General features: G+C 42.4%; 1 protein-coding gene across 4 annotated transcripts in view; it reads left to right on the plus strand.

Annotated features, from left to right (window-relative positions):
* Positions 1-21,091, plus strand: part of NEK10 (NIMA related kinase 10) — a 200,924-nt gene that overhangs the window by 145,730 nt on the left and 34,103 nt on the right. For all 4 annotated transcript variants that reach the window (XM_014579152.4, XM_089776619.1, XM_025190296.3 and 1 more), the window contains 3 exons: positions 9,700-9,883; positions 9,975-10,061; positions 20,263-20,311. In XM_014579152.4, the coding sequence (XP_014434638.2) occupies positions 9,700-9,883; positions 9,975-10,061; positions 20,263-20,311 (320 nt within the window). The remainder of the gene's footprint in view (positions 1-9,699; positions 9,884-9,974; positions 10,062-20,262; positions 20,312-21,091) is intronic.

A 21,091-nucleotide genomic window follows, 5' to 3' on the forward strand; every position in this document is an offset into this window, starting at 1 on the left:
GGGAAGCCCTTTTAAAGTGACACCACAGGCCTTAATTGTCTGCAGGTGACTAATGAGCTTGTTGCTTCTGCAAGTTCTAATTGACCCCAGGTGCCACCTGATTATGCTGGACTTAGGTTTGGCCTTTTTTTACTCAGGAAAGAGAAAGCTGTTCACCCAAGCTCCAGCATGTACTCCCTCCACCAGTGAGTGGCAGACAGCTGGTCTGGGTCTGTCACAATAGTTAAGGTGCAGTTCCTGAGGCGCAGCGTGCTACCAGCTTCACCAGCTGCAGCCCTCAGGCCTGTATTTCATTAAAAATAATAATAAGAGATGATGAAAGAAGCTGAATAGCAGAATGCTGGGCTTCCCCAGATTTAAGAAATGTGAAAAATGCCATGACCTTATGCCTGCCTTGGATGGCCACGGATCTTGTATTCATTGCTTGGGAGAGGCACATGTCCCCCAGATGTGTGTGCATTGTTGTAGCCTCACAGCTAGAGCTCGCAAGGACAGAGAGCTGAGGCTACATGTGCTACTATTGACAAAACACGCAAGCCTCAGTCACACAGGGATGGCAGTAAACGGCATAAGAAGGATAACTCCCAGAAGACGACCCCCAAGCGCCCTTTCACCTAAGCCTTCTGCTAGAAGAAGGGTTTCTCCAGCTTGCTCCCTATCACCATGAGTTAATACGGAGACAAGTCGGGCACTTCTGATACCGGGTGCCCACATACCGCATCAGTTACAGACCCAAAATCATGATCTGATCAGATCATGGCACAGACTACCCCCTCACTGAAGAGGTCAGATGTCAGGGAACCAGACAAGATGTCAGTACTGCTGACACCGACTAAGACCTCAGTGCTGACGAAGGCCAGGTCTAAATCTTCCAAGCCCTTGCCTCACACCCCAAGCCTGGAGTTGGTGCCATCACAACCAGCACTGTGTTCCCTGGCACTGCAGGAAACTTCCTTCAGCTGTCATTATTCTGCTTACACACAAGACTACAACGCACCAGTGCCAGACTGTGATGGGACAACAGCACCCCGCACTATGCCTTAGGGGAGCGCCGCATTCTGGGGCAAGAAGCTCTCGCCCTGGTGGGCCTGCTGCGCATGCTCTCAGATGGCCAGGGTGAACCCATCCCACACTAGAACCAGGGTTGAATGAGGCGACTGGAGGGGAGGGAGCTCCACCGCGGACGCTTGACAGCATATATGTCCACCCAGCGGGAGCCATAAAAGTCTCTGCGCCAGAAGAGGGAGGGGTGGCCGGCAGAAGAGTGGTCGGTGCCATGGCAGAGGACTTTGCACCTTCTACTCTGGGACCACTGGGGCTGCTGACCTGGAGGGAGACCGCCCGCCCGCCCGGAGTCGGCAGGTCTGCTGGGAGCCCTGCTGCCGCTGCCTGAAGGGGAACAGGCACCCGGGGCCAAACAGGTATCGGGGGAAGCCTTGCGGGCCCGGGGCGGCTAGGCTCCTTGCAAAGGGGTTTGTCACTTTGGACTCCTTAGCCTTAGCAGTTAAGGGTCACTCAAGCCACCACCCGATCAGTCACTGCTGCTTCTTCCACCCAGAGGGGGGCTCCATGGACTAAAGGCACACTTCAACAACCGGAACTCCGTTGGGCCACTTTAGCGGAGCTGCAATCCCAGCTCTAGATTCGAGCAGGACAACCTCGGTTATGGCACCCACTCTGCTCGGGACTGTGACAACTCCGACGTAAGATGTCTAAGGGTAGGCAGCCGCGTGGTCATAGGAAGTGACCCAGGGTGGGACAGTTGGCCCCGTGGGGTTGATGAGCTTCGGCAGTTGACCCCGCCAACCCAGTGGACCATTTCCCTGCCCCTAGGGCTCTGGGTCAGGACCCGGTGGAGCGGGAGAGCCAAGGTCCCCCTACCTCTAGCCCTAACCATCCTCCTGCCTGCTCTAAGGGGGACCATGATTGAGGATGTGGGCAGTGAGGACTGAACCTTTGTTAAGAGTGGACGCAGGCCTGTGGATGTGGGGGACTGAACCACTCTTCTGTGGTTGCATCAAGCCCACGAGTGAGGACTTGGGCCGGGAGGGCCAAACTTCTGCGAATAGAGGACGTAGACCCGTGCACTAGCAAAGCGAGCCACTAGTGCATTGCTGCATAAAGTCCTGATTGAGGACCTTGGCCAAGAAGGTTGCACTTCTGTTAATTAAGGACACTTACCCAGGGACTGGGCCGAGGGAGAGCCATCTTTTCGTTGGTTCGTTGTTACATAGGGTCCTCGATCAAGGACCTTGGCCGGATGGGCCTTATTTTTGTAACCCTTCTGCCGGGTAGGCCTGGCAGTAACCAGGGCTGGGTTCAATATCTTGGGGTCAATCTCACAAAGAACTGGCTCGAGACCCCACCCAGTAATCTGGGAAATTCACGCACCCCTGGGCGCCTCTGAAAGGCAATGCTTCCCCATTCACAAGCACTGAGTCTGAGTGTAGGAAAGAAACATTTAATGAAACAGAGAGAGAAGTCATATGGCATTAACTTGGGGAAACACCACAAACAGAGTTCATAACCCAAACATGAGCCAAGCCCCCACCCCAGCCAAGAATCGCCCGAAGTCCAAAGAGTCCGACACCCCAAAAGTCTCTGTCCCTGGTCCGTGCCACCCAGAGTCCCAAAGTTCACCCACAGGGTTTCACCTCCCAACCTGGGTAGAAATGGGGGTGGGGGGATAGATAGGGGGCACCTTATACGAAACTCCGCCATGCTCCACCAGCTGTCTCGTCCCATGCCTCTGGACGTTCTGCTGGGCACCTACCGCCGCTCCTCATCTGCTGCCACCACTGGTCGCCGCTTCTCGCCTGCCGCCGCTCCACACCACACCACTGATGGCCGCTCCTTGCCTGCCGCCGCTCCACACCATGCCGCTGGTCGCCGCCACTTCACTGGCTGCAATAGGTTTGGCTCTCAGCCAAACCAGTGATTTCAGCTCTCAGTGATTTCAACTCTCAGCCAAACCAGTGATTTCAGCTCTCAGTGATTTCAAACTCTTTAGCCACCAGCTGGGCTGCCAAATGAATCCAGCTTTCACTGGACTAGCAAAAGAAAAGACTCCTCAGGGAGTCTGCTTTAGGTCTGTCCTTAAAACAAAGGGGGAAAGGTGCAGGCTGGGCCAGTCTTATAGCTCACACCTGGCAGGTGTGAAGCAGGCTGACTCAAGTCCTTTAACCCTTTCCCCCAGCTCTGTTCACTCAACTCTGAAAGGGGGGAGGCTTGTTTTTCTGAGACCTCTTACCATGATGGTGGTGTCTCTCCTGCAAGCACTGGTGGCATATTTTACAGTTCCCACATTTAGGGGTAGCATGATTAGTTACCCCCACAACAGTCCCAAATTATATACAATTCTCCACATTCCATTCCAACACTGACCTTCCATCAACCCTGGCTGAATGGAATTTTTACATAGCCACACTTCGGATTCTCTCCTGAGCAGTATTTACATGTCAACAGTTAACAGTTAATTACCTTGCAGAGCTAAACAACTGTAGTGGGCACACCCACCCCTCCTTTTAGCTGGCTGATAGCAAGCAGTAGTTCAGCCCCTGCTTATATTTTCTTTAATAAAAAGGGCCTCCGATGACCAACCTGCTGCTGGGAGAAGGATTCTTGCATGGCACATCCTCAGTACCCGACATAGGCAAGCCACGAGCCTGTGACACAGATCCAGAACTGAAACCCAGATCTTCATATGATTCCTCGAGGCATTGATCTTGATCTCCTTTATCAGTTCACAGCTCTCCTCATTCACCATGATCGCCAGTACTCTCTCATTATAGTGACTATGATGACGATCTCAAGAGTGTATTCTCATCTTATCATTCCTCTCCACCCAGAGCCCACACATCCCGTGACAGACATCGCCCACGGTACTCTCATAATCCTCTGTGGTATCCGGACTGGTCCTATCACCCCCACTATCCACCTCGCTGGTACCATTACTAGGCACCGCCACAGTGCCTCTCGACAGCACCATCAACCCAATATTGTCAATATTGCCTCTCATCTTCATACTCCACCTCCCCAAAGAAGGATCCAAACACAGAAGAGGGGCAGATTATTGAGGACCCTGATACTGAGCAACTCGACGTATCACCAACTGACAAATTCTCTTCCTTTGCAGATGAGGCAGCCATTCCCAACAATTTCAAGACTTATTCAAAAGGGTTGCTATCAGCCAGGAGGTCATATTATCAGAGGTGCACGAAAAACAACAAGCATTTAAAGAATCTTCAATCTGCCATAAAATATAAGGTTTGTGCTTCCCAAAGACGAGGCAATTATGGAAGCAGTGGATAAGGTCTGGCAGACACCAGCCACAATCCCTCCAAACAACAAGAGAGCTGATAGAAAGTATTTCATTCCCTCCAAGGACATCGACTTCTAATTTCTTCACCCACAATCAAATTCTCTAGTGGTAGACACTGCACAGCACAAATCCAAGACCCCACAATATAAATACGCCACTCAGGACAAGGACTATAAACCGTTAGACTGTTTGGCAGGAAAATGTATTCCTCCTTGACACTACAGCTTCATATAGCTAATCATAGAGCACTGTTAACCAATCAAGATTTGGATAATTATGCCAAGTTACCAGAGTTAATACAACATCTTCCAGATGATAAAAGGCCCATAGTAAAATCTATAATGCAGGAAGGCTACACTACATCCCGCACAGAGCTGCAAATGGTGCATGACTCCACCAGCATGGCTGCAAGAGCAACGGCAACATCTACAGTGATGAGATGCTCATCATAGTTGCAAGCAGCTGGTGTACCCAGAGACATTCAAACCAAAGCTGAGGACCTACCGTTTGGCAAAGACAAACTCTTTGCTGCGAAAACAGATGAAGTCCTTCACTCCAGCAAAGACTTGCAGAGCACCTTATGTACTTTAGGGATGTATATGCCCCCAAATCATAGGAGACAGTACACTCCCTACCAGAGACAGAGTGACTTTTCATTTGGCAGGCAACAGTAAAGATTGTTTGACTGAAATCATTCCAGGGCAAGGAACCAATGCCAGAGAGCTTCTAACATCCACTTGTCCAACTAGCAGGTCTCCAAGCAGCATATTTGAGGCTTTTGATGACAGCCTGCATGACCTCCTCACTCCACCAGTGCCTTCCGAATATGCCATATTCCATCATTGTTTGCACCCTTTTTACAATCAGTGGGCAGCAATTATCATGGACTGCTGGATCCTAGAAATCGTCAACTCTAGTTATTCTAGCCCTCTTATTTAAGTTCCACCAACCTCCCTTCCCCCATCCCTCTTCAGGGACACCTCTCATGAAATGCTGCTCCATCGTAAGGTACACCACTTCCTACGAATAGGAGCCATAGAGAGGGTACCCAAGCAATATCAGGGCAGGGATTTTATTCAAATTACTTTTACAGAAAAACAGATGGGCAGTTGGAGACCCATTCTCAACCTCCACCATCTAAACAAATATCTCCACAAACGAAATTCAAGATGGTCACACCGGCGGCAATCATTCCGGCATTGGACAAGGGAGACTGGTTTCCAGTCCTCGACCTCCAAGACTCATATTTTCATGTAACCATACACCGGATGCACAGACGATCCCTCCATTTTACTATTGCCTCAGATCATTTCCTCTACAGAGTTCTTCCTTTTGGAATCTTGTCTGCCCCAGGCTGTAGCCACGGCATATCTGTGCCACAAAGGCATCATGATTTTTTTCATGCCTGGATGATTGCCTCATTTGAGGCCCTTCCCAGCATGCCACAAAAGATCTGCTTCTCTTTACCAAAGACTTTTTTTAATCTCTTGGCCTTATTATCAATGAGCAGAAGTCTATCCTCTGCTCCACCTAATCCCTAGGATTCATAGGAGCTCATCTCAATTCCTGCTAGCACTAGCTTACCTGCCAAATCAGAGGCCATAAAAAGTTTAATTTCAGCCATGATGTTGAGTCCAACTGTCTCGATATTGACCTGCCTTCATCTCATGAGCCACATGGCTGCTGACATACATCATCCAACATGCACTCCTGTACTTCTAGTGCCTTCAGAACTGATTTGCCTCTGTCTACAAACCATCCAAACACTAGGTGTACAAACACATCTCGGTTCCCTAGAGCACTCAAGGAGTACTCAAGAGAAGTCTCGGGGGTACATCAACACAACTGAAATTTGGAAAAAACTGAATTTTTGTTTTAAGTTTTACAGCACTTTATTATTTTTGTACTTTTTGCATCCAAAAATTTCATCACTCGCCTGGCTATGATTAAGTTGTTTAAACAAATTCATTCCAATGGTAGAAAAAAATTGTGTGTGTCTTAAACTGTAGATACTGGGGGTACTTATGATTTTTTTAAAGGGGTACTTTATATATTAAAAAAATTGAGAAACACTGCCCTAGAGATTTTGTTTGTCGTTACAATGGTGGAACGATCCACACAGCCTCCTTGCCAGTGTCCCATTCCATCAGGCACAGCCATTCAACCACATCACCACAGATGCTTTGCTCCTTGGCTAGGGCACCCATTTACAACATCATTGAGCTCAGGGCAAATGGTCCACCCACAAATCTGGGCTCCATATCAATCTCCTGGAGCTCCATGCTGTGCGCAATGCCTCCAAACACTTTCTTTAACATACCCAGGGTATGCATCCTCACCGACAATGTAAACCATGATGTTTTACATCAATCAGCAGGGGGGCGCTCGCTCTTGATCCCTCTCTGCAGAGGCGCTGTGACCGTGGAACTGGTGTATCCACAACAATATCAACATAACTGCATCATACTTACCTGGAATCTAGCATACTATTGCGGATACCCTCAGCCGCCAGTTTGCAATGGACCACCAGTGGGAAATCCAGAAGCGGATCCTCTACAACATCTTCCACCAGAGGGGTTGACTGTCTGTACATCTCTTTGCCACTTTACAGAACACCAACTGCCCCTAATATTGCTTCAGAGTGGGCATGGGACCCAGATTGCTAGACGATGCCTTCATTATTTCATGGAATACTCATCTCCTTTATGCCTTTCTTCCCATCCCGCTTATCCCCAGAGTCCCATGCACGATAGTTGGACAATGCCTTAGTCATCCTTATAGCCCCCGTGAGGGCCAGGCAGATTTGGTTTCCCTATCTCTATCAGATGTCTCTCCAGCCTCCTTACCCACTTCCGACCCTCCCATATCTCCTATCACTGAAAAGAGGCACCTTTCTTCACCTGCAACTGGAAACATTATATCTGATGGTGTGGTTTCTATCTGATTCTCAGAGGCAGTGCAGAGGTGTTCACAATAAGTTAAGACAGTCTTACTCCACAGTAGATGGCAGACCACTCGTAATACTTACCTATATAAGTGGAACTGCTTTACAGCCTGGTGTGCAAGTAACAGGATTCTGCCATCTGCTGCACCTCTTCACATAGTCCTTGACTACATTATGTTCCTGAAACAACAAGGTTTATCAGATTCATCACTCAGGGTACATCTAGCTGTGCTCATGGTGTTCCATCCCCCGGCTGATGGATTCTCCATATTTTCTCACCCTATCTCTAAGAGATTTCTCAAAGGACTACATAATCTTAATTCACTCTGTAAACCTATACCGCGCATGTGGAATTTGGAGTTAGTTCTTAATGCACTGTCTAGACTGCCATTTATGCCCATGACCAAATGCTCGTTCAACCTCCTAACAGTAAAAGTGATGTTTTTAATGGCCATTACATCAGCAAGGTGAGTTAGTGATATTGCCACTCACACTATCACCATCCTACACCATATTTCACAAAGACAAGTTCATCCTTCGACCCCATCCCACCTTCCTGACCAAAGTCTGTTCAGATTTCCACAACAACAAGCCTGTTGTTCTTCCTTCCTTCTTCCTAAAGCCGTATCCTTCCCGAGAGGAAGCTATTCTATACACCCTAGATGTCCAAAGGGTATTATCATGCTATATAAACTGCACACAGCTGTTCTGCAACTCACAGACATATTTGTTTCACTGGTAGAGCATTCCAGAGGAATTTCACTTTCATCACAATGTGTTTCAAAATTGATAACATCCTGCATTATTCAGTGTTACTCCCTTCAAGGTAGACCTCTTCCTACACCTCCCAGGGTACACACTCTACTCAAGTGATGGCAGCATCAACAGCCTTCCTGAAGGGAGTACTGCTCAAAGTTATCTGCCACGCTGCTACCTCGTCTTCTAACCATACTTTCATGAGACACTATGCAATCTCTACACGAGCGAACAAAAGTTCTGCAGTAGCTGACACAGTCCTTTCATCTGCATATAAGACTAGCCGAAGCCCACCTACCATCTTTAGGGTACCGCTACATAGTCACCAACAGTGGAGTACCAATGGGGACATCACTCAAAGAAGAAAGAGAAGTTATTCACTGTGTGTAGTAATGACAGTTTTTCAAGGTGGGTGTCTCCGTGGGTGCTCCACAACCCACACTCCTCCCCTCTTCTTCAGCTTCACCCTCATGCAAGAAGGTATACACAAAGAAACTGAGGGGAGCCGGGCCATGCATGCAAACTCCAAAGGCACGAACAGAACATGTCCCTCTCATGCATGCACATTCTGACTAGACACTGCTAGAAAAGGAGTCTGATCTGCAGTGCTAGGACAAGCCCAACACCAAGAGTGGAGCACCCATGGGGACACGTATCTCAAAGAACCATCATTACTTCACAGGGTAACTTCTCTTTCTAATGTGCCCTGATAAACAATCAGAGTGATGTTTGGAACACTTTATATTCATTAAAGACCTCCTCGTTATAGACAAATTTACCACATACAGGAGACACTTATGACAGCACTATGGTTTGTATTCCAGTTTCTTAATTTTCTTAGCTTTATGTCAGAAATAATAGTCAACATCAGGTTGGTTCCACTTCACAAGGTCTCTTACCTAATTTTTTTTAAACAAAACTTGATTATTATTATTACCCATTTTGTTATGTCAAGAAAGCTATCTACTTTTAATTGTCCAATCTGAAAGAGGTTAAATCTCTCATCTTAGTTGTCTGTGGGATCAGTCTTTGTCTAATTTTTCTATTTTCCAATTCATCATTACTGTGAAAGCTTTGTTATCCTCACTATGTTAACCGGAAAACTTTGGTTAACTGGCATTGCAGCACTGCTGATTAACATCATGAGTAGATGCCTTCTTCCCCCTCAGCTTGCCTCTGGCACTGCCATACGATGTCATCATCAGGCTCCTCTTTCCCCCCAGCCTACATCCAGCTGCCTAACACTTTGCTTGAGTATCTGGCATATTAAATTAACCAGCAGCCATCCTTCCCCATGAGTGCTGGATAACAAAGCGTTCACTGTAGTTTCTTATTTTCACATTGTTTCCCTTTTAGTTTGTAGAGAACACATATGGTGAAAACGGACTTTGTCAGTACTCCGTGCAATCTATTTTTGGAGAAAAAAATACAATTTTAATGACCCTTTTTATATAAAAAGTAAAAAAAAAATTTGGTTAAGTAAAGAACTTTACCATAAATGCAGGATAACTGATAGGATGAGGGAGCAGGGACAAGCAGATGATTGAGAACTGTAAGAATGTTTTTATGAATTATAACTCTTTATTTTCAGATTTTATAATGAGCTTGGATATTGTTATGAAAAGGAAAATTGATAATATTTCCTTCACTTGTCCTTCTCTTTGTTTTTCATTGTTAGGAGCATTCTGAGAAATCAAGCCTCAGCAGCAGCAGTAGTGGAGCTGCCAGTTTCAAAAGTGAATTTTCAGAAAGCACTGATATTCCCACTGAAAACTTTCATCCAACAAGTGGAAAAGATGAAGACCGTACATGTGATGAAATCCTAACAGATGACCACTACACTTTAGAAAATTTTGAGAAAGGTAGTCAATAGCAAAAGAAACACCAAGAACATTAACATTCTGCTCAGAGCTTGGTTGAAAGCTTCCTTTCTGCTTTTATTTTTATACCCAGATGTCTTCTCTGAATTAGATGATGAGTTGGACATATCGGATAATTCCAGCAGCTCCAGTTCAAGTCCTTTGAAAGAGTCTGCATTTGGTGAGTTTCTTTAAGCATGAAAGCAATATACTGCTTCCTAACAGTAAAACATCTGAGTTGTTCGGTAATATTTGGGGACTTTTTGATTAATTGCAAGTTCGCCAGCTGTTAAGAAGGTAAAGGTCTCAAGTAAAAGAAAACTAGGAGAAACTTTCCTCAGTGGTGCCTTTCTTATGCTACAATATAATGCTGTTTTATTTTATATAACATCTTTCTTATGATAGATGGATATACTGACCACTCTTTTAAAAAGCAAATTAATAGAGAATTGAAATATTGTATAAGCAATGGAGAAAAGATAAGCTTTCAGTTTTGAAAAATAAGAAAGCTCTGAGAAGGCTACTTCATTTGGAGCTGCAGAGTAGGTTTTGTACAACAATGGTGAGATTGACTGGAAGAATAAAAGGTCTATTTTAGATCAACAGAAGGGCTGTGTCTACACTGGGCCACTTATTCCGGAAAATCAGCCGCTTTTCCGGAATAAACTGCGAGCTGTCTACACTGGCCCTTGAATTTCCGGAATAGCAATGATGCTCTACGGTACAAAATCAGCCGCTATTCCGGAAAAACTATTCTGCTCCCGCTCGGGCATAAGTCCTTATTCCGGAACACTGTTCCGGAAAAGGGCCAGTGTAGACAGCCCAGTAGTCTTTTCCAGAAAAAAGCCCCGATCGCGAAAATGTAGACGCTCCTTTTCCGGAAAAACTGAAAACGGAATAGTACACAGCCAAAGAGTGTAGAGAATGGATATGTATTTGGATGTGTTTGTATGGAATTAGATTATGCAGTGTGGTTGTATGTTGGAATCAAAGGGAGTTTGTTATGAAGTATAGTTGTCTGTATGCACATTTGGTTATATGGTTGAAAGACAGGTGAGTTTAGTTTGGTATGCATGTAAATGCTGATTTACTGGAGATTTCCTGGATTTTTAGCTGTCATATTACCAACTGGGGTCTCAATCTCTGTGTCAGAAGCAGGAGTTTGGAGGTTGCCAACATTTTGATGTTAAATTGGAAGAGATCCTATAACCATCTTGAGGTAGAAAAGGGGATCATGATATGGAAAAGCTTAATAATACCACTGAACTCACAGGAAATTCCAATATTTCAAAATATTTGTTTTTGTCCTGAATCAAGATGAAAAATTGAAACAATTTTTTTTCACGAAGTGAAAAGTTCCAGAAGTTTTGCTTAAGAAATGCCAAAAGAATTTGATTAATCATTTCTGATCTAAACAAAGTATTTAAATATTTGCAAAATAATCATTTCAGTTTGTTGAACTGGTTCAAAATACTTAGTTTCTGTTCAATTCCACATTAAACTGTGTTTCCCTGTGGTAGTGCATTGCATCATAGGAGTTACAGCTGATAACCCTATTCTCCCTTATAGGCTCACTTGCTGGACTATATCTTCCAAGATGTACCTGCAAACAAATCATTTCCATACACCATTCTGCTCAGTAAGAGGGGAAACTGTATTACATTGGGAGATGTAGTCTGACCAGACAACTAGGTCAATAGCAGGGAATGAGGCTCTGAGTCATCCAAACTTCCATTCTAACAAGACAATTACCCACCATAGGGAAATATAGTTTCATGTTAAACTGACTCAAAATTAAGCTTTTCGGGTTTTTTCAGAAACCAAAATATTTCAATTTTGGGGTCAAACTTTCCTGAAACAGTATATTTTTTTCATTTTTCCCAACAGAAAATAAAAAATATTTGTATGAAATCTCAATTTTCCTGCAGAATATTTCAGTCTTGTAGAAACTACATGTACCATTAAAATATCATCCAGATGGAAAATTCCTGACTACCTCTTTATGAACTTTGAAAAGTGGAGGAAATGTATTTGGCTGAAGATTCTTTGTAGGGTTTTATTCCAGGCTTCAAGAACCATTCATAATATTTCTGTTTTGATAAGGTTATTCCAGGGCAACATAAGAACATCAGAATGGCCATACTGGCTCAGACCAAAGGTCCATTAAGCCCAGTATCCTGTCTTCAAACAATGGTCAATGCTAGGTGCCCCAGAGGGAGTGAACAGAAGAGGGAATCATCCAGTGATCTCTCTCTTGTCATCCATTTCCAGCCCTTGATAAGCAGAGACTAGGGACACCATTCCTACCCATTCTGGCTAATAAGTATTGATTGACCTAACCTTCGTAAATTTATCTAGTTCTTTTTTGAACCCTTTTAAAGTACTGGTCTTCACAACATCCTCAGGCAAGGAGTTCCACTGTGCACTTCATGAAGAAAAAAACTTCCTTTTGTTTCTTTTAAACCCGCTACCTATTAAATCTTTTCTTTATTTACTTTCTCCATGCCTGTCCTGATTGTATATAGACCTCTATCATATCCCTGTCCTGATTTTATAGACCTCTATTATATCCTCCCTTAATCTCCTCTTTTCTAAGCTGACAAGTCCCAGTCTTTTGCTAATTACTAGATGGTTTTCTTTCTTCTGTCACAGGTACTGACTGATGTGTCTTCTTGTTGATTTAATTATCTAGCCAGTAGAGGGGGAGACAATAACTAACTGGATAATTCTCTTCAAAATCCCCTAATACATTTTGGAGAAGTTAGCAGCCTCCACGTGAAGTTGTCATTTATGCAGTGCTTTCAAATAAATGAGGAGTCATTATCCATTCTGGCCTATAAGTGGTATCCTATCCTTAAAAATATCCTGTTGTATAATAAATAAATTGTCATTCATTTTTCTTGAGCTGTGATTTGCACACCAACAAAATATATTCATTTGCTAATGGTTAAATAGCTCTTTGCCAGGTTTCAGCTCATACAGAAGAGCCGAATGGGGTAAGAATCCATCAGTTCCTCTTAAATCTATTAATTTTAGTCAGAAATTCAAAAATTTATCATACATTTCTCCACAAAGAAAGTTTGTAACTGGTACAAAACCACTGCTTGGTTACTTAAAGAAAAAAAAAATTACATAAATAGCACATTTTAGATCACCTGTGGTTTCTACTTAATGCTGAATGGGCCAGGAATATCAAAATAAAGGTAACTTTGTTTATTTTAATTGCCTGATACTTGTAGAATATTTATTAGAGCTATTAGGAATTTTAGATGACATGCTTTTCAACAGAAAATGGAATATCATCTGAAGAAGTGGGCTGTGCCCACGAAAGCTCATGATACCATCTACATGTTTTGTTAGTCTTTAAAGTGCTACCAGACTATTTGTTGATTTTTTACATTTTTCCTGTTACAGACTAACTCAGCTACCCCCTGAAGCTTTTAAACTGAAAGCATTCTTGGAAAATGGTTGAGTTTGAGATTGAAATTTGAAATTGTTCAAACCTTTAATTTTGACATTTTCTAAATAAAAAGTTGGTTTTTCTGGGGGGAGTTTCTGGATCAGAATAACTTTTTATTTCAAAATTTAAGCTAAGGGTAGTTTTATTTATTTAAATATATTTAAATGGACTGGATCCAGGTTTTTTCCTTCCAGAATTTTGTTTTTGTTAACATTTTTAAGATTTTGAGTTTTTTATCCTGATTTGAGAAAAGGAATTTTTCATATGACAGGTAAAACTGTTTTCCATCCACTTCTAATGATCGTGATTGTGTATCATTCCCAGTTAGTTAGCATGCATTGCTACTTAACAAGGGAATAACAGCACCCAGGAATTCTTGACATCACTCACTCTATTTCTTTATAGGTTTTTTCTTCTCCTCCATGTTTGAAACATATAGATCTTTTGCAAAAATGTGTTCCATGCCAAAGTGTTCTATGGGATATAGGATATATTCAGGATAAGTATAATACAGAATATTTATCCTGATCATGGGCCAGGAAATATCAAGATATATTTAATTACATATTTGATGCCCTTTTAAAAAATATCTGTGGAGGTAGAACTGAATTTAACAGTTATAAGAAGGAGACTGAGCTAGTAGTGCAGTTATTTTTAACTTTACAAGACAGATTCTCTTAATGACTTCAGGTTTGCCCCATGCAAAAAAGCCCACAACTTATATGCTGTGGTAATTGTTTTTGCTTACTGAAGATGTCTATTTACTTAAAGATATATGGCACCGTATAACTACATGTGCTGACTCAGGAGTTGACTTATCACCCTGTCAGTCACCAGTGTACATTAATGTGAACCCAATTAATTGATTGAAAGAAAAGCATTTGGCAGAGGGTTCTAATTGCTTCAGAAGAAGTACAGCTGAATAGATAGTTGGGTGGAAGTAGCTCCAGTAGCTAGAACTCTGTAACCAGGCGGGAAGGAAATGCCAAAGAAGAAAGAAAGAAGTAGGCATAGGAAATGCTAAGGAAGAGAGAAGGAAGCCTGAATGAAGTAGGCATAGGCAGGAACGGCTGCTGCTCATGCTGTACTGGTCCCCAAAAGAAGACTGGGTATGTTGGATACTGACTACAGAATATGTAAATAACACTCCAGATTAGCGATGAAGAACATAGGCTAATGAGAGGGCTGCCTGAGTGGCCCTCCTTTTCCACAGTGAGCCACAAGGCTGTTGTAACCAAGATAGTCTCCGGATTGGGTCTGTGAACAGGTAACCAATAATCCAGTTACCAGTAAGCATAACCCAGACCAGATGATGCTTACCAGTAACTGGTTAACCAGCAGCCTCATGAGTGTGGGGGCTGGCAGCTCTGCAGGGCCAGGAGCCACCAGCCCTGACAGTGGCATCCCTCTTAGTCAGATAAAAATGACGTGGATAGAAACATGCAGCATCTGGCAACCCTGCACATAAACAACTGTAAACAAAATTACTCTTGGACCACACGTGGAAGTCTAACAGGCCACATGTGTCCCTCGGGCCACAGGCTGCCCACCACTGCTCCAGGTTGTGGCCTGCCTAATACAATACAGTATATCCCAGAGGTGATAAAAAGCACCTGGAGTTGTCATGGTTTTAGTTACTGAGGTCACAAAAGACTCTCAGGGACCATCCTACTGCAGTCCTAAAATTCAAGTAGGCTGGATATGATTATTATTTGTGTTGGCAATGCCCAAAATGTGTTGGGTGCCAGTGACATATTGTAAAACATAATTTTTGTCTTGAAGAGTCTGAAAAGATAAAAGACACAACTGGTGTGTGTGTAGGAAACAGCCAGAAAGAGACCTGTGTGATGCTAGGTATACATCTTTTATTGTGAATGTTTTAATCATTATAATACATAAACTGTCCACAACTGCCTTTTTATCTTAGTCATTCTTAGTTGCTTATATTTAAGTGTAAATGCACTTAATTTGTAGGCAATGCTGCAGCAATGAGCAAATAGAAAAATGAAATAAGAAAAACAGAAAAATCTCCAACCTAATTGTTATTTGGGTTCTTCTAAATAACCTTACTTTTACTTCAACTGTTTGACACTAATTGCATTTGATATTCTTTTTACAGGTTCCTCTCCTCTTATATTCTCTGTGATGTTAGGTCTTTTATCTTATGACATTTTACTCTATTCACCCTGTTTAGCTTGAGTAATAACAAATCAGTCACCACTGAAATTGGACACTTGGTCCCAATTCAGATCAGTAAATATGGCTGTTCCTTTACTTGACTTTGGCTGCTTCTTTAAAGATGCTAGGGATCATGCTGTCATAATTTGTCATAAATGCTACTTTAGGACAGCCAAGTACACTTAGAAATTAGAAATGAAGGCTGTAGAACAAATTTCCAATATTAAGACCATTGCTCAGGTTCCTCACTCAGGCTATGTCTAGACTGCAGGCTTCTTTCGAAAGAGGCTCTTTCGAAAGATGCTTTCGAAAGAGCCTCTTTCAAAAGATCGCATCTAGACTGCAGGCGGATCTTTCGAAAGAGAAATCCGCTTTTTCGAAAGAGAGCACCCAGCGAGTCTGGATGCTCTCTTTCGAAGACGGCCTCTTTACATTGAAGAACGCCTTCTTTCGAAAGAGGAACTTTCGAAAGAAGGCGTTCTTCCTCGTGAAATGAGGTTTACCGCCATCAAAAGAAAAGCCGCGTTCTTTCGAAATAATTTCGAAAGAACGCGGCTTGAGTCTGGACGCAGGGGAAGTTTTTTCGGGAAAAGGCTACTTTTCCCGAAAAAACCCCTGAGTCTGGACACGGCCTGAGGGTATGTCTAGAGTGCGGGGTTTTTCCAGGATACCTCTGGTATTCCAGAAAAACTCCGCCGCATTCAGGGTGTGCATTTGCTCTTCCACTTTTTTTTGCGGAAGAGCAAACATGCTCTTTCAGGGAGACCTATATACCTTGTTCTAGGAGGAATAAGGGCCCCTCCAAAAGAGGAGGTTTTCCCGCCATTTGGCCCCATCTAGACAGGGCCAAATGGCTGAAAAGCCTCTTCTGGAAAAGCAATCGGAAAAAGCTATGCAAATTGCAAAGTGCAATTTGCGTAGCTTTTTCTGAAAAAAGAACATAGTGTAGACTCAGCTTCATACTGTACAGATGCTTGAAAACAGAATATAAAATATTACTTGGGTTGAAGCATGATTCAAACTCTTTTGGCTGTTTGCACTTTTTTAAAAAAAGATTGCCATTGTTGATTTTAAAACATTACAACTTTCCTTGTTGTCTCTGGGTATGTCTACACTAGCCCCCTCATTCGAACTAGAGAGGCTAACATAGGCATTCGAACTTGCAAATGAAGCCCGGGATTTAAGTATCCTGGGCTTTATTTGCATGTTCCCGTCCGGTCGCCATTTTTAAATGCCACTAGTCCGGACTAACTGCCCGTGACTACGCGCGGCAGTTAAATGGTAATTCGAACTAAGTCCTTAACATGCAAATATTTAACATATTTAAATCCTGGGCTTCATTTGCAAGTTCGAATGCCTACGTTAGCCTCCCTAGTTCGAACAAGGGGGCTAGTGTAGACATACCCTCTGGAAATTGTATGGATGGGAGATCATTTTTACCAACTTGATTCTCAGACCAGATGTCTAAGAAGGATTTTGAAGGGAAATTATGGTTCTTACAGATGACAATCTAGAGCTCTGTAGAAGTACAGGAGTGGTCTTTGCAAACATTTGTATTTAAAATATGGCCATGGGGCAAAAATATCAACATTTCTTGGGGGTTTGGTGGTTATCTGGTGTCTGTGTATGTTTGTCAGATTCTCAGAGACCTGTCTTTTAAGGACAGAATCCCCAAATTATATAACCTAATTTTCCAACTGAGATTTCAAATTAGTATTTACGCATTTAACCTATTTGGCAAAGCTGGATATTACTGATAACTGTTCATTTGAACACCCAAACAAAGTATGATGCTCTGGTTAAGTGGCTGTGTCTGAAAATTAGACCAGTAGGAGTGGGTGGGAAGCTGAATGTGGTGGAAATCCACATCCTTTCTTTAATAGGGGGCCCAGAACTGGAATACTGATACTCCAGATGTGGCCTCACTGGTGCCGAATTAAGGGGAATAATCACTTTCCTAAATCTGCTAGCAGTGCTCTTATTAATGCACCCCAATATGCTGTTAGTCTTCTTGGCTACAAGGGCACACTGTTGACTCATATCCAGCTTCTCATCCACTGTAATCCCCAGATTATTTTCTGCAAAACTGTTGCTTAGCCAGTTGGTCCCATCCTGTAGATTCTTCTCTCTCAACTGCAGGACTCTGCACTTGTCCTTACTGAACCTCATCAGATTTCTTTTGGCCCAGTCCTCCAGTTTGTCCAGGTATTCCTACCCTCCAGCATATCTACCTCTTCCATTAGCTTAGTGTCATCTGCAAACTTGCTGAAGGTGCAATCTATCCCCTCATCCAGGTCATTAAAAAACATTTTGAACAAAACTGGCTCCAAAATCAACCCTAATTGTTTTTATATATTTCCCAAACCCGTTGTACTCTGTTACAACCATGTCCTTGAGGCTACTATCCAAAATCCCTACCCGACCTATGTTATCCCAGTGTCATTCAAAACTGCACTACCACTGTGGATTGCTGTTACTGTATCGGCTTCCATAACTAAAAGAGGAGCCATTCCACTCAATGTTTTTTACATTTCAGAAGGATGTCGTTGACACAGGAAGCACTCTAAATTTCTTAATCGGGGCTGTGATACACTGATTGCAAGATGTCCTGTTAACATCACATGATACAGGTTCTATCAAAATCCAGGACTTTCTGGTCCGGCAACATTTGTGGGCCAGCAAGACCATGGATGCTTCTGGAGCAGAGAACCTGGGAGCCTAAGGGCAAGAGGGTCATCCGGACGGGACATCAAAGTCGGCAGCCTGGCGGGTGCATCATGGAACCGCAGCCAGAGCCCTCCAGCTGTGCAGGACCAGGCTGGGGTTGTGTGGGGTGGAGCCTATCAGCAGCAGGTGATGGGCTTCGGGGGGCTAGTGGCAGGAGACCTTCTCTGGGTCTGGCAAATTCTCTTGTTCAGGACCGGTCGGGTCCTAATGATGCCGGATCAGAGAGGTCCAACCTGTACTGAGCTTTGTGGCTCTCTTGTTGTTATTTGTACTTCAGTAGTGCCCCAACGTCTACATCAAACTCAGGGCTCAATAGATGTTGATTTGTTCTTTAGAAAGTCTCTTCGCAGTCTTAAATATCACTATAAAATCTATTTGCAGCCGAAGTATTCTATCTTTTATTTCTTGGCTCATGAAAGAGAATATAGCTCATTTGTAGATGCATCATTTATCTATTCTTTGAGCCAAGAACCATGCTGCAAGTGTACCTGTTCTGCTGTGTACAACATCAACAGGGAAAACAAGAGAGAGGCATGACTTTTTATTGTCAGCTCTGACCTAAATAAAAGAAAGGTTTTGTTTTTATAATTTGTCTTAAACTGAAATCCACATGAAAGATGACAAACTCCACTAACTTTTCATTATTGCCAGAGAAACTTGAAAAGGGAAGAAAACCTCTGAGGCTATAATGAAGCACATTTTAACTCGCATCTTGAGATGTGCTTCAGCCTCATTGAAAAGGATTCGAGTCACTCAGACATTTATTCAGTTTTGAAGGCTGAGGCAGCTCCCCTAGCACTAGCAAGGGTATAAGACTAGTGTAAGATGCAGTGCAAGAATGTTTAGTACAGTCTTGGCTGAGTAATTAAATGCTGCTATTCCCAATTGATGATAATACTTCCATGGTTATTACCAATAGTGAAAATATAGATACCACAGATAAAGGTAGAATATCCTGTATCCAGACATGATATCTGAAAAGAAAAAATGGTGAAGACTTGTTTAGATTTTGCTATTAAGCTGATCTTTGATAGGATGAAATATTTCTGTATTCTGAATGTACAGATACAGTCTGCCTTCAAACATAAAATGGGAGTAAAAGACTGTTCAAAACATGCAATTGAAATGGTTTGTGGAGCAGTAGATAGATTATCATCAATAGAACAGTTTTATAGGATTTTTTTGGTCATGGCTTCTAACTGAATACATAGTGAAGATTATGAGGGATTACCCCCCTCTAGATGTATTGAGGAACTATATGAATGAATACTCCAGACTTGATGAGGAGACTGCTTGGTTTAGTGGTTAGAGAACAGAACAGAGAGTCTGGGTTCTGTTTTAGCTCCCCTACTGATTCATTGCATGATTGTAAGTAAGTCAATTAACCTCATTGCACCTTAGTTTCCATGTCTGTAAATCAGTGGGACTATTTGAAAAGCAAGGGGCTACTCTTCTACACAAGAATGACAGAATTAGTTAAAAGCTAAAAAGTTAAAAGCTAAAAAAATTGTGGCAATTTAAATTTTTATATTTATTACCTGCTGTTGTGTACTAAGACATTTGTAAATTTGTATAGACTATTGTTTAATTGATACTAGCAATTAAATATAAGTTTGATATTTTACATTGTGCCATGAAAACTGAAAATTTTCTTTCTGAAAGATAGTACTTTTTCTGTCAGGAAAGAGATACATCTTAAGGCTCCAGTCTTGCAAGGACTTTCATACATGATTAGCATTAAGCAAGTGAATGATCCAGTGGTCTTAGTAGAAGTGAGTCCATGGTTATGATGCAGGCAGATCCTTGATGAGTCACAGGGAGACTCAATACTAAAATTTGTTGTTCAAGGTCACCAACTCTTTATGCACTGCTTGTATTTTTGAAGTTTAGATTTCAACCTAAAGGGGAAAAGGGAGTTTAAGATTTTGGCACATCATATCTGCTGGGAAACTGATTATATTTATTTCTATACGATTCTTTCAGTACAGTAAATATAGGTTTTGTACATTTGTTTCAGGTATAATTAAACGAAGTTTCAGTGCTTCTGAAAGACAACCTCAGACAAGGTATGTTCAAATTTTGTTTTCAAAAAGTTAACAGGGTTCGGTCATTGTTATTTTGAATTCCAGTGTGGATATTCCACAAATAATTTTTCCCAGTTGTCCTGGATGAAACGTTTGGGGAGTGTCTGTAAACATGTTAATTATCTCAAGCTAGTTAAAAACTTTACTATCAACATATCGTTATGGATTTTCTATGCATAGAAGTTGCAGCGGTTTAACTAACGGTGTGGCATTACATTGATTTAGTTAAACCAGTGTAATTTTATCACTGGGCACCTTTATGTCAGTCAGTTCCAGCTAGAACTGGTTGAAAAATAGGCCAGTGTTGAGATATCAACACTGTTGCTTCCTTTTCACAGTGGAATAAATGAGGCATAAAAAGGTTATGCAATTTACTCAAGAGCATATACAAAGTTTTTGTTAAAACCTGGAGTAAACTAAGATCAACTAATACCTTTTATCCATTAGACAAGCATGCCATCAATACAAATTTTCTGTTGCTTATATTCACCATAGTGAAATGAAGCTAATACTTACCCACCTATATAAAATATGTTGAGCTATATTGAGGAAAAAAGTTGAGACCATCTAGTGGATTAGAGAAGGTTTTAAACACTGAAGATCTAGATCTAACACTCTTTTGTCACACATTAAAGGCTCAAAAATCAAAAGGCAAATAAACACAATAGTTTCATGGGTTTTTTGGAACGGGACTCATGATTTTAAACACCTGATGTTGTCATTCCTGTCTACTTCTTGCCAGAAGCTTTGTAAATTAAGGGT

The sequence above is a fragment of the Pelodiscus sinensis genome, chromosome 2, assembly GCF_052426305.1.
Source record: "Pelodiscus sinensis isolate ZL-2025 chromosome 2, ASM5242630v1, whole genome shotgun sequence".
NCBI lineage: Eukaryota > Metazoa > Chordata > Testudines > Trionychidae > Pelodiscus > Pelodiscus sinensis.